Source organism: Mus caroli, unplaced genomic scaffold (genome assembly GCF_978045245.1).
Source record: "Mus caroli unplaced genomic scaffold, Mus_caroli_1 scaffold_10, whole genome shotgun sequence".
NCBI lineage: Eukaryota > Metazoa > Chordata > Mammalia > Rodentia > Muridae > Mus > Mus caroli.
Genome location: NW_028227265.1, coordinates 35,975,790 through 35,990,002, shown reverse-complemented (window position 1 = coordinate 35,990,002; position 14,213 = coordinate 35,975,790). Strand labels below are relative to the sequence as shown.

The 14,213-nt window shown below is 44.7% G+C and overlaps 1 protein-coding gene across 2 annotated transcripts in view; it reads right to left on the bottom strand.

Annotated features, from left to right (window-relative positions):
* Positions 1-14,213, bottom strand: part of Ces5a (carboxylesterase 5A) — a 29,313-nt gene that overhangs the window by 13,353 nt on the left and 1,747 nt on the right. For both annotated transcript variants that reach the window (XM_085844279.1, XM_021170411.2), the window contains exons 3-8: positions 10,538-10,676; positions 8,289-8,422; positions 6,028-6,181; positions 3,602-3,706; positions 2,419-2,523; positions 964-1,104 (exon numbers count right to left, since the gene is read on the bottom strand). In XM_085844279.1, coding sequence (XP_085700405.1) covers positions 964-1,104; positions 2,419-2,523; positions 3,602-3,706; positions 6,028-6,181; positions 8,289-8,422; positions 10,538-10,676 — 778 coding nt within the window. The remainder of the gene's footprint in view (positions 1-963; positions 1,105-2,418; positions 2,524-3,601; positions 3,707-6,027; positions 6,182-8,288; positions 8,423-10,537; positions 10,677-14,213) is intronic.

Below are 14,213 nucleotides of genomic sequence, written 5' to 3'. Positions count from 1 at the left end.
TCTGACACTCCTGAACATAACTCCTTCCCACCCTGTGTTCTTCATTGCAGTGGACATGCTCTGAAAGCACCTTTTAATTATACATAGCCACTATGTGACCCTGGAGAATGTGATCAGACAGGAAGCAGGAAGCTGTGAATGTCCACTATTGAAGGTTTGGGGTTCCTAAGTATATATAACGTCTCTACATTTCATTATTCTACTGCAAGAAGCAAACTTGGAAAGTGTTCTTGGAAGTCAAAATGCCTGGACCAAGACTGTATATAACTTGAAGGAATAAAGTTTCCCAAATCTATCTCATAGTAAATATAGGGGTATTTTGTATTTTGTTTTGTTTTGTTTTTAGTAAAGCCAAATGGATCCAACTCTCTCCTCTGTATACAGTTGCTTCTTTTGCAATAAATCAGTATAAGGGTCAAGATGGACATACTGTTGATCCTCCAGTCTCCAGTTCGTCTTGCCTATAGTTTAGAAGTGATTATGTGCAACCAAGTGTTCATGTGCTGGAAGTTTGATTCCCATTATAAATGTACTGTACAATGGTAAATCTCTAAGAGGTAGGACTTTGGCGAAAGTGATTAGGTCACAGGAGCACAGTCCTTAGAAGAGATGACTGTAATTCTCCTAGGACACGGTTAGTTTGCAAGAGGGTGAGTTATTACAAAGCAGGGCAACCTCTTTATGCTGGACCCCTTTGCATGCAGCCTTCCCCATTCTACTTCTCCATCATGTGATATCATCTTTAGTGCTGGAACCATACTGTTTTTACTTCTGTTGGCCAAAATCACAAACCAAAAAAATCCCCCCTTAAACAGACTATGACCCCTCTTCCAGTCAGTGGGAAGGTTATTGCTGCATAAATACCAATGGGCTCCCAACTCTTATCACACAGGAGTCATCTATGGAAGCAAATAGTTGCCTTGCTATAAAGGCAGAGGCAGGGAGGGCAGCCAGAATCCTTACCATGGGCAATATGTAGCCACACTCCTGGTTATTGACTCCAATGATAGAAGGGACTGTTTTCAATGTCTTTTGAGACAACAGTTCTAGTGATTCTTCGGAGAAGAAAGAACCGTCCACCACTCGAGTAAATGACTTTGCTTTCTGCAAAAAGGAAAAGGAAAACCAACAGTTGTTTCTGTTTATGAAATCTACTGTCCTCAGAAGTCCAAATGCAGTTAGAATAAGGATAAGCAAAATACTATTGGTATTGGTCAAGCCAAATGTATTCATCTCTGACCTGGCCTGCAGTGCACTTAAGGGAAAAAATATCTAAACTTTTCTGTGCCATGGTTTGTCATCTGCTAAATAATAAAACAATAATAATATCACTCAAGGAAAAATAAGAGCCTAGTTCTCAAAGGGGTTCATAGGCCAGGATCAATGGCATCTGGAAGTTTATTAGATACATAAATTCTCAGGTCTGCTGAATAGAGAACTCTAAGGGCAATCTAGCAGGCTGTCGCTGGGGCTGCCCCCAGGTGATACTGATGTCCTGTTTGTTGGGTCTCAGAAAGCAACAACTCTCTGATCTTTTTCCAGCCTTTTTTTGTCATGGGGGAGGGGCTGTGGCATGTGGCTTGTACATGCCACAGTGTCTCTGTGGGGCCAGAGACACCTGTGTGGGGCCATTCTCTTTCACCTTTAGATGGGTTCTGGTCTTGGCACTGGTGTCACCATGCTTAGGCAGCGAATGCTTCTCCGGGATGAGCTACCTCACCAGCCCTGATCGTATTTCCTCTCGTTGGGTTTCTGTTTAGGGAGTTAGGTAGAAGGGGCCAAGCAGGAGTTTACATTGGTGGGTCGCTATTAGCCACTTTGTAGACTCTAGACTGCAGATACTTTATCCATGCCGTGTAGCTCCAAACATTTGAGTCTGACAAGGAACAATCTTAATCATTCAAGGACTAGCAGCATCTCAAGATTGGAAGGCCTATTAAAGTACACCCAGTCCAATTAGTCATTTAATGATGGAAATGCACAAGTGCCAGCCAGACTTTGGTTGAATTCCTATAGCAGTGGGCGTCTCTCTGCCCATTCCTTTTCAGGCAACTGAGATTTTAGAATATTCTGTTACAACAAGAAAAACATTACTTCCAATTAGAACTCCCAGCTCTCCATCTTGGCTTTAGCTTCAGGGTCATGTGGTACAAGCAAGGTCCACTTGCCAGGGGGAATGCCTTCAATGTCTAAGCAATAACCCAGGCCGAGCAATGTCCCTACCCCACGATGTTCTTTAAATCACTTGTAAGGGTGAGTCTGAACCCCCACAACAGTCAGATACTGCCATGAATCTCCAACCCCTCTCTTGTCAAAATAGATCAAAATCAAAAGGATCAAAATAAATAAAAAGGGATAGACTATATAGCCACTCCATCAACTGAGTTACCCACCCTCAGCTGTTCCGTCCCTCTTTACCTGGCTAAGGCTCATCAACTCCAAAGAAGACTTTTCCCTCAGGCACTTCAGCAAAGCCTTGGAGTCTGATACATTGCAATCACAAACATTTGCAACCACCTGCAACTGTTTACAGAGAGGGCAGACACAGTAATACTGAATACATCCAGTGAACAAAAGCCTGGAATGTGACTTCCACCAGACATGGGTGGTCCATCTGTGTGAGGTCCAGCATGCCACCTGACTCTCTGTAAGCCAATGCTGCTACACTGAGGTTAGCTGTGTGCTATTCTAACTCTAGTGGCTGCCAGAACTGGTGGAAAGGGGGGTTGTCAGTCTACGGTCATGGATTGGAATCAGGATTCCTTCCTAGTTGTTGTGTGTAATTTTAAAAACATGCTTGCTCTTAAGAGCTCCTTCCGTGCTCCTAGCTAGGCTCTGTGATCAGCAGCCACCTGCCTCACTCAGCTCCACCAATGGCCAGATGACATTTTTCCCATGAATGCTGGAAGCTGTGATCACTCTACACCGACCCAACCACCCGGCAGCTAGCTCAAACTGCCTAGGCTGTGCCCTTTCTTTTGCCCACCTGTGGATGGAAAACACCAGACAGCCTTAACATTGTTAAACCAGTAAGATAACACAACTGCTGGGCAAAGAATCTATAGCCCTAAACACCTCCACTTCCCATATTTGTAGAACTCGTTCATTTACAATTGACCTTATGCTTCTGGGAGCCATGTATGCATTGAGGATTGAACATAAGTTGCATACATGGCTGGCATATAGCGGTTACATGTGACTGTAGGTCCCAAAGACAACCTTCCACACCAATCCACAGACGCCAGATAACATCATAACAAAAAGTTTATGGTCTCCTCTAGTCAAGGATATTCTTGCTCCATTGATAAAGTCACGAGTCCTAATGGAGCCCTGAGAAACCACACAAGCTCAATGGCTGCTTTGGGGTGAATGAATGATGTGTAAGCTGAAAGTACCTTTGCTTAATTAAGCATTACCAAAATCAGTGTTCATCTGCACTGAAGCTAGTTCACAGGCTTATGACATTATTTAGATGTTGGGGGTTGTGTGTGCTATGTTCTTCATCAAGTTTTTAAAAATGTACTACATGAGCGCATATGATTGAGGAGCAGGCAGCCTGTGGGCTTTGAGCACTAAGGAGAGATATGAACCGTCTACCTACATCGTGTTTCAGATCATTATCAGAGCTCTTCAGGCTGGGGATGATGGCCACTCCGCTCTGCATGATGGCTCTGTGGAATAAGTTCGCACTCAAAGGAGACAGAATCTAGAAAGAGAATGTAGGTGATGCAGTAGCGGTTATCCCAGAATCGCACCCACCATGATTCATTCCTTCCTTAAAGACATCCTCCCAGGTAGCGCGCTTTGGAATCCAGGCTTTGGCCTGGAGAGTCCTTCCTGCTCGGGAGTTCAAGGCTTAAATGAAGTTAAGTTAAATGGGGACCTCTGTGACTCCCCATTTCCTTATTTTTTTTTTCTGCTTTTAAGACAGTATCTTACTCTGTTGCCCGAGCTCCCTTCGTCCTTCTGCTTCAGTCTCCGAGTGCCGGGATTCCAAGCATGTACCTCCATGATTGGCTTCAGGAACACTTAAATCAGCTATTCTGACATGGTTTCTAGTGTCTTTATTCCCTTGTTACTGGCAAGTCACTATTTCCAAGTATCGGTTTATTCCTCTGAAACACTGTAGCAAAAATTGCATCCGTCTCATAGATATTTTTATGTAGAGTGGAAGAAGTAATGAAGAAACCTCTGCGGCCAGCCCTTCCGTGGCCAGCCCCTCCCCTCCCCGTGGTCATCCCCTCCCCTCCCCCAGAGGCCAGCCACTCCCCCTCCCCAGCCAGCCACTCCCCCTCCTCGGAGGTTGCCTAATTGCTAACATCTACACAGTACCTGGTCAATTGCATTTACGAAAGTTGACGTTTATCATACATACAAAGTGGGTTAGCATAGTCCTCCTTAGCAAGCAATATTGAAAACCTAAAGGTACCTTGAATACTGGGGGCCCCTGTACAGCAGAAACCGTCTTAACCCACTACTATTTAACTGGTCTTTGATTAGCATGTTAATTTATGTCAGGGAAATGGTGACCACGTGAGGACAGCCATTTTCTAGCAGATTCATACATTTCTATTCCCATCAGTCTTGTGCCAATAGTCAGGTATGCTTTTCCAATGTTGTATTGTCAGCTGCACTAGTCATTGTGATTACACAATCAAGGGATGATCATAGGAACCAGTGGACTTCACATATAAAAATAAAGCATTGTGTCTAGGGAAAAATTGATAAATATGGGTGGCTAAAAAAAATCGCTGTCAAGTTGGTGTGGGTAAGAGTAAAATTTTAGAGAGAACTATAAAAACTTGCTATACTGTTATAACAGTGTAAGAGTGGTTTGCTAAGAGATACTTTGCAGACTACAGGCTACTTTGTATATATGTTTAAATGGTGCTGATTGGAAAAAAAAATAAAACCTCAGAAACTGTACTCAAAGGCAATGGGTTCTGCAGCTGATTTGTACGAAAGGATTCACATCCAAACTCTGGGCAGCAGACAAGCTCTAAGAGAACAATTCCTATATCCTGTTTTTCGGGGAGAAATGAAGGCCATGTGTGTGCATCTACAGGTCTTTCCATGTGTTTCAGTATTCGTGTTTAATGAGGTTTTCTAGTGAACAATGCTATGGTTTGTGTGGTTCCCCCTCCCCGCAAGACGGTTCAAATGCTAGATGTTCTGTCTCCAGGATGGCAATATTGGAAAATAGTGTGAAAAAGCAGAGCCAAGGAGGGGACCCTGATGTTGGAACGGCCCTAAGGGGCTCTCGGGAGAGTGGTAACTGAGCAGACCCAACTGTACGAATCTTCCTCTATTACCTGGTTCAAGATGTGATGCTCTTCCTTCAGGGGCTCTCGATGTAGGATGCCACCTGCTGCTGCTGCTGCTGCTGCTGCTCTGTGTGTGTGTGTGTGTGTGTGTGTGTGTGTGTGTGTGTGTGTGTGTAAGAGAGAGAGAGAAGAGAGAGAGAATCTACCAACAAGTGCTTACCAGTCCTGGTGACTATATTATAGAGAGATTTGACTCTACAAACACACGGATTTTTTTTCCCCCTCAAATAGTCACACATTATGTGACTTTAGGAATTCATCTAAACTCTCCTGGTGACATCTGTCTTGTTCATGAAATAGATTGTGCCCCAGACTCACAGGTTATCTATAAAGCAGCATGTATTCTTTAAAATGTGTGTTCTACTTCGGTGGACCACTCCACGCGCATGTGAATATGGGCAGCACAAAGTTAACTAGGTGGGTTATTCAAAATAAAAAAGGATGTGAAGTTTGGAGAGGTTGCTCTTGGGGAGTTTAGGAAGGGGATAAGGGAATGGATGAAATCAAAATACATTGTGTGCACATATACAGTTCTCGAAGAATTGATACAAGTTATCTTTTTTAACCCTAAGGGAATAAAAAAAATGTATTATGTATTCAACACAAGGGCACTAACCAAATGTAGATGATGTGTCTTGTCTTTATGATTGTAAACCATCACCAACCCCATCATCACATCCAAGTCCTAGAGCAGAAAACTCACGAGGCTAGAAATGCTTATGGCTCCCGCTGAGCTACCGAAGACGGTCACAGAGTCAGGGTTTCCACCGAAGTACTTGATGTTCTCTCTGACCCACAGCAAGGCAGCCAGCTGGTCCCAGAAGGCCCAATTCCCAGGGGCATGCTGGTTCTGTGTGCTGGAGCAAGAGGCAAAGTGAGAGCTCTTCTCTGGCTAACATGTGTCCTGTAGTCCCCAGTCAGGTCAGGTCCCCAGTCCCCAGTCACAGTCAGGGGTGAGCGGACAGGAGAGTGAAAACCAGAGTCCTGCATGAGCTGAGGACACTGGACCTGGTCCTCATTTCCTGGGACTTCCTCAAGAATGGTGGAAGCTCTGACCTTAAGAGAAGTGCACAGGCAATATTTTATGTCTACAATTAGAGTGCTGTTGGCTCCCCTTAGCCCATGGATCCCTAAAATGTTCTGCTGTTTAGAGTTATCTCTGCCTCTTGAGCCAAGCCTTCTTGGACAAAGAAATTCTAATGAATGACAAAATCCCAAACTGCCTCCTTGTTAGCAATAAAAGCAGTACCCACATCAACAAGTGTGCCCAGCATGGCCCCAAGAAATGTTCGGCTAAGACTCCTAAAATTTCCACAACCTGGGAGGCAGATAGCTCTGAACATTGTCCTTTTTGCCTCTCTGAGTTTTCTCTGCCCTGCTACTGAAAGATTCTAGAAACTGCATTGCTTGGGCTTCAGCATGCACCATTGACAGGAGGTACTAAGGGTTAAGTGGAGAGAGTCTAGGCTGTATATCCCACCATGCCATGCACCCTCCATGCTGGACAGAGAGGCTAGGGCAGTGACACTCTAACCCCATGACCATGCTTGTGCCAATTCTTTTCAGATAAATCTGTGGACATGCCACCATGATACTCATTCCTTTGAAACGGACTGGGAAATTCAGGCACAGAGATATTTGATCGCCTTGTCAGAAAGATAAAGAAAGAATTAGGAGTCAACGATTCTGCCCTCAGAACCCACTCTCCTAATCACACTCCATGCATGCATGTGCCTCAGAAAGTTGCCTACTTCCCAGAATTATTGAGCAACTCATAAGGAAGCACATGAAAAATAGAACAGAGAACACAGAAACATTGTGACCCAGAACTGCCGAGTGGTTTGCATCCCGGGAGAGGAACCTCAGCATCCTAGCCCCTTCCATCCTCCAGCTCTCCAACCTGTTCCTCCTCCTTCATCTCCTTGTCTGTAACCATGGCTTGCGAAGGCTTAGTTTTCACTCTCTGCCCTCTCCAAGCCCTGCCAATTTAACCTTCATTCCATAGTGTGCCCCATAATGGTTCCATTCCTCCCTGAAGGAGAAGCAGCTCATGGAAATCACGAAGATCTCTAGGTGTAGCATAGGATTCATTGCTCATCTGGGTAGCCTTGGGCCAGTCATCTAACTGCTTGGCCTCAAATTCCTCATGAAACTAAGAATAAAGACAGTACCTGCTCTGTGGGACTGCTAGAAAGATAGATGCCAGGCACACTGAATTACATTTGCTTCCTCTTGCTTCTATGATTCGACCCTCTATAGATTCAGTAAGTCAGTGGTAGCTTCCTTACTGGCCTCCCATTTGTTAATGACCAACTGTCAAGCATGGTCTAGCCTCCAGTCTCTTCCAAAGTATGCTTCCTGCTACACATCTCTGAGCAGGGCACTTCTAGGACCCTCACCATCTTTAAAAGATAAAATTCCAAATTCCATTAACACCATGACATCCATCTCTCTGTCCAATCAAGCCTATCCCAGACTATCAGATTCACAAAATTCCAGGTCTGACCACTGGGCTACATTTCTGTCTCCTTTGCAGCCCTGTGGGCTATGTGAATGCCTTCTACCCAGTTGGTATGTGAACAGAGTGGCGAGTGCCTCCTTGAGGCTGACCCAGGAACACTTCTCCTGTGTGGCCCTATATGCTTTCTTTGTTGCTGGCCAAACGAAGATCAAGAGTACCTGCATCAGAGCCACAAGATAGAAGGGTCCACGGGCCCTGGTTAACCATGTGCAAGAACATTTGTTCATCAGGGGCACAAACTTGGGCTGTCCTCAGTGAGAAAGAGGTCTTTTTAAACTGCTAGGATTTGAGGGGGTTTACGCTACTGTGCTAAGTTGCCAAACTAATTAGGACTTAATTTACTCAATGCCACTGAAGGTTCGTTCATCCTAAGGTAGATGGCCCACAGCTGCTGCACAGCTTCGCTTTGTGGACTCGAGTGGCATTCACCAGAAGAGACTCACGTGAAGAAGCCAAATATTCCTAGGCGGTACTGGATGGTGACAACCAACACATCCTCATAGACAGCCAGGGCAGATCCATCAAAGATGGAAGCTGAGCCAGTTTCAAAGCCACCACCTGGTATCCACACCATGACCTAAGGGGACAGAGTCACTGCAGTCAGTCCTTTCCCGTGGTGGTTGTATTCGTTTTTTATTTTTTAATTGAGGAACATAAAAAATGTCTCACTCTTCTTTTTCAGTAGACTCCAAGGTCTTGTCTTTTGAATAAACCCAGGGGTAAGCACATACACTCCTGGCATTTCAGTAAGTAGATTGGATAAGTGGAATGAGCACTGACAGGATACTCAACCACCCTGGGATCCTCCCCCAACCCCTGTAGTAAGAATTGTAACGAGTATAACTACCCCACTTAGAAGGTTTCTGTGAGGTTCAAATAAGAGTCTGTAGTCAAAGCCTTCAAAACAGCCTTGACTCAGTCCAAGTGCTCAGAGACTGGTAACTGAAGCCCATTGAGCCTGTGGCTCACAGGAAGATGGAAACCATTGTCAAGTTCATAAGAGCAAAAGCTGTGACATTAAAACTGCCAACTTCACAGGCCCTAGAACAGTGGTTCACAACCTGTGAGTTGTGACCCCTCTGGAGTCAAATGATCCTTTCACAGAGGTCGCCTAGGAGCATCAGAAAACACAGACATTTATATTATGATTCATAACAGTAGCAAGATTATAGTTGTAAAGTAGCCATGAAAGTAATTTTGCAGCTGGGGGTCACCACAATACAAGGAACTGTACTAAAGCGTTGCCGTTTAGGAGGGCTCTAGGGTCACCTAGAAGATAGGCTTCCGAGTGAGTGTGTAAGGGATTGTCTAGGTTAGGTTAGCCTCCGGACATGGTGTGAAAGACTATCTACGTTAGGATAACTGAGGTGGAACGGTCCATCTGAATGTGAGCCTGGAGTCCTGAGCTACACTAAGGGAAGCCAGCTTGGTGAGCATCATCGCCTATGTCTCTGGTCCTGGCTGGGGATCCAGTGGGAGCAGCTGCTCCAGTCTGCAGAGACTGAGATTTGTCTGCCATGATAGACTGGGCCCCAGAACTATTTACTGAAACCAACTCTTCCTCCCTAAACTTGCTTGTCTTCTCGTGATAAGTCAAATTACTAAGACGTCAGATGAAGAGGTTTCTTTAGGTTTTTTTCTTTCTTTCTTTAAATTCAGAGATGAGTAGTACAGAAATCTCTTATTTATGAAAAAAGTAGGACCAATGAGCACAAAATACTGGTATGGTAAGGTTGAATGGAATGGTCACTCCATGTCTGAGATGATAGTGCTTGAGTTAGGGAAAGAGAAGAGAGGCATGGAGGGGATGCTTTGTACAACATAGAGCATGCATATGTGCACTCCTTGTGCCTCAACTTCCTCATCTGCAAAATGGATTCAACCATTCTTACACACTGTGTTAAATGGTGCAGTGTTCAATGCCCGGTGCACATCAAATACTTGACAAATGTTACTGCCATGATACATAGAAAGGCTCTCTCATTGCAGAGGCATGGGGAGAATGGGTGCTGAGAGAGGGGGTGGCTAAAATGCAGACCATAGAAAGCATTCATTTATTCATTCTACAGGTCTCCTTACGACTTAAACGAATTATTGGACATTAGTACCTGACTGTCTCCATTAGATTAAGAAAAGTTGATTAATTCAATTATGTTCTTTTAAAAGGGGGTTCTCAAACTCAAAAAAAAATTAAAATGTATCTTTTCTAAGTGGCACAGACAACTTTAATACTTACCAGTAAGGAGTAAAACAAAATGAAAGTTGAATGTTAAACCACTACCACCGAAATATTCAACAGAGACAATGACAGAGGACAGCTTCCATTATAATTTGTTTTTAAGAGTTACTTGTGTGCCAGGCGATGGTGGCACATGCCTTTAATCCCAGCACTTGGGAGGCAGAGGCAGGCAGATTTCTGAGTTCGAGGCCAGCCTGGTCTACAAAGTGAGTTCCAGGACAGCCAGGGCTACACAGAGAAACCCTGTCTCAAAAAAAAAAAAAAAAAAAAACCAACAACAAACAAAAAAAACAACAACAAACAAACAAAACAACCAACCAACCAACCAACAAAAGTTACTGTGTGATGGACTTTTCCTCTTACCCAATGGGAGGCTAGGTCTAACTCCAGATGCCCCATGCCCAGCTGTTACCCATACCTGCTAATGAACCCCAGTACAGCAGGCAGCCTTACCGGGAGACTGGAGCCGTTATTGGCATGGCATGGTGCATAAATGTTGAGGTATAAGCAGTCCTCTGACATTCCAAGTTTAGGGTAATGTACTTTGAGCAGGTTTTGATATATGAATAACCACTCTAAGTTCTGAAAGCACCTGTGAGGGAGGGAGAGGGAGAGGAGGAGGGAGAGGGGAAAGAGATGGAGTGGGAGAATTACTCTCTCCAGCATCTGTCAGCATGCCTTCCTGGGACAGAAGCAAGGCCAGGCATCCCTTCTGAGCAAGAGGCATGTCAAAACGATTGGCACAGAATCTGATTGTGCCCCGGGCTCCTTTCAGAAACAAGCAAGCAAACTAACATATGGGGAGCCCCTTTCCTGGATAGAAAGCTCATTTTCCAAAATAGTTATGTCATTAACCCCAGGCACACGCCCTGTCTGTGCCCACCACTGAGTCGCTTTGCAGAGACTCTCTCCCACCAGTCTCTCTTCTACAGCCAGAGTTACAAAGGAATCTTTCGACAGCCTCCATACCAGGAACACAGATGGATACAGGAAGGCTCCTGACCCCGGGCTTTGCACAAGCTATCTCTGCCTGGATTACTTCTCCCTGTATGTTCTGATTCACCATCCTCCCTTCCTTTCAGATTCAGTCCAACACCCTCCTCCAAGAAGCCTTCTGAGGTTTCACCAGATGACGAGAACTCTTCTTTAGAAACACCCACCAGAATGTGGGTTCTGCCCTAGAACTTGCCCTAGGCTTGGATGTGACATTAGCGTCTTTTCCAGCTCAATTGTGAGCAGCTAAAAAGTCTGTGAGTCTGGATTAATCACTTCTGCATCTCAGAGCTCCTAGCACAGAGCCTGACACACACTGAGAACACACTACATTTGATCTTAGTCCAAGGCCTAAGGGCTGATTTAAGTGATACTGTGGGTGTGTGTGTGTGTGTGTGTGTGTGTGTGTGGATATCCCCGCCATACTTAAGTGCTCTGTTATTATTATTTCTTTGAGAGAGGAGTGGACACTCGTGAACAAGGAGAAACCACCACTGAAATACATTCCTTTGGGGGGTATTTATGCTCCTGGCTTCTTTGTATGTCGTTCATAAATTCAGGCCTCATTGCTTTCCCCTGAGGCATGCCTGACCTTTCCTTAAAGCTGAGATCCGTAGTTCTTCTCCCTCCGTTGCCTTCTCTGGCCCCTGGTGGTTGCCTTGGCTCCTTACATTTTAATAATCAATAATTTTTCTCTGCCCTCTACATGCTCCTCAAGGGAGGCTGTGATGACAGTGCCCATCACGCAATGATCCTGTGGGTTTCTCAACTTTAGACATAAAAATAAATCAATATGTAATCCATAGAAACCAAACTTCAAAAGTTGAGTTTTAGAGACTGGAGAGATAGCTTAGCGGGTAAGAGCATCGACTGCTCTTCTAGAGGTCCTGAGTTCAATTCCCAGCAACTACATGGTGTCTCACAACCATCTGTAATGAGATCTGATGCTCTCTTCTGGTGTGTCTGAAAACAGCTGCAGTGTACTCATATACATAAAATAAATAAATAAATCTTTTATAAAAAAAAAAAGTTAAGTTTTGATTTTTATCTGGGTGAGTCTCGTGTGGGCCAATACAGATATATTTGGTTGTATAGGTGAATGGCCACAGTGTCACAGGGACAAATATCCATGTATTATATGGTTGGGGAATGATGTAGGGTAGGGTAGGGTAGGTAGGAGAAGTAAATATATTTTCAATTTACAATGTACAAATTACAAAGATGTAATCCTTTATAAAGTGAAGAATCTCCTTTGTCCACTGTGGAAATCCACAAGACTTAATGGTATCCGATTCTGGAGTTGGTTCTGAATGAGTTGAATGAATAACTGAATGGGTAAACAAGCAAAGAACAAATAAATAAATCAACTAATGAGTTTTGTCATATTATTTCCAGTTCACATGTGAGCCATATGCGGTCATCTTTTGTGGTGTACGGAATGTCCTGGTACCGGGTTCTCCTTTAGCCTGGGACCCCTGTGACTCAACCTGAGGACTTAGAAAATCAGAAGAATTGGACATCCCTGGGCTCTTTAAGGCTAAGGCCAACAGCATTTGTTTGACAGGGGATGTTTCCATACAATGCGAGAGATTCTCTCTTCACTTGCTGCCCCACACAGCACTCTATGACTCTTCTACAACTAATGTGGTAACTTGTTACTCTCCTGGCCTTGAGACTCTTCGCCAGCTAGGAGCTACTTCCCTCCCGAGCCTCTTGTGTCACAGAGGCATCTGTGATAGCTAATCTTCATTGGTAGCTTGGCTGGATTTGGAATCTCCTCAGAGATGCGGCTCTGGGAGGATCTACCCTACGTGGATCCTATGGGCGGAAGTCTCTCAGTGAAGGAAAGGGGAGAAGAGCAGAGGCAAATCCTGCTCTCTATCTCCTCATCCACCCAGATGGGAGGAGTCTCAGCTGCAGTCTCCTGCTGCCACAGGTTCTGCCGTGTCTTCCCTACAGTAGTAGATCATGCCTGCTCAAACTATGGACCAAAATCAGCCCTTCTGCCCTTAAGTAGCTCTCTGTCAGAATTTGGTCATGGAGACTGAAAAAATAACTAATGCAACAGCCATTTAGAGAGCCATTCCACAGGTATGTTATGGAGTCTCCACTGTGTGCTCAGCCTTGCGTGAAACACAACTGAGAGTATGGGAGTATACACACACACACACATGACACACACACACAGACACACAGACACACACAGAGACACACACACAGAGACACACACAGATACACAGACACACACACAGAGACACACATACACACACAGACACAGAGACACACACATACAAACACAGACACACAAACAGACACACACACAGACACACACACAGAGACACACACACAGAGACACACACACACAGACACACACACACACAGACACACATACACACAGACAGACACACAGGCACAGAAAGACAGACACACAGACATTAAGAGACAAACTTACACACACAATCAGACAGACACAGACAAACACACACACACACAGTCAGATACAGACATTAACAGACACAGACAGACTCACACACAGAGAGACACACAGATATTAACAGATACACACTGACACATAGACATTAATAGACAGGCAGACTCTCTGTCTCTCTGTCTCTCTCTGTCTCTCTCTGTCTCTCTCTCTCTGTCTTTCTCTCTCTCTCACACACACACACAGAGACACACACACAGATATACACACACACAGACACACACACAATACAGATACAGACATACAGACACACACAGACACACACACACACAGACAGACATAGACAGACACACAGGCACAGAAAGTCAGACACACACAGACATTAAGAGACAAACTTACACACACAATTAGACAGACACACACACAGAGAGACATTAAGAGACAAACACACACACACAGTCAGACACAGACACAGACAGGCAGACACACACAGAGACACACAGATATTAACTGATATACACGGACACATAGACATTAACAGACAGGCAGACTCTCTCTGTCTCTCCCTCTCTCTGTCTCTGTCTCTGTCTCTGTCTCTCTCTCTCTGTCTCTGTCTCTCTCTCTCTCTCTCTCTCTCTCTCTCTCTCTCACACACACACACACACACACACACACACTGTCGTTCTACTCTTTGAAGCCCTCACCCAG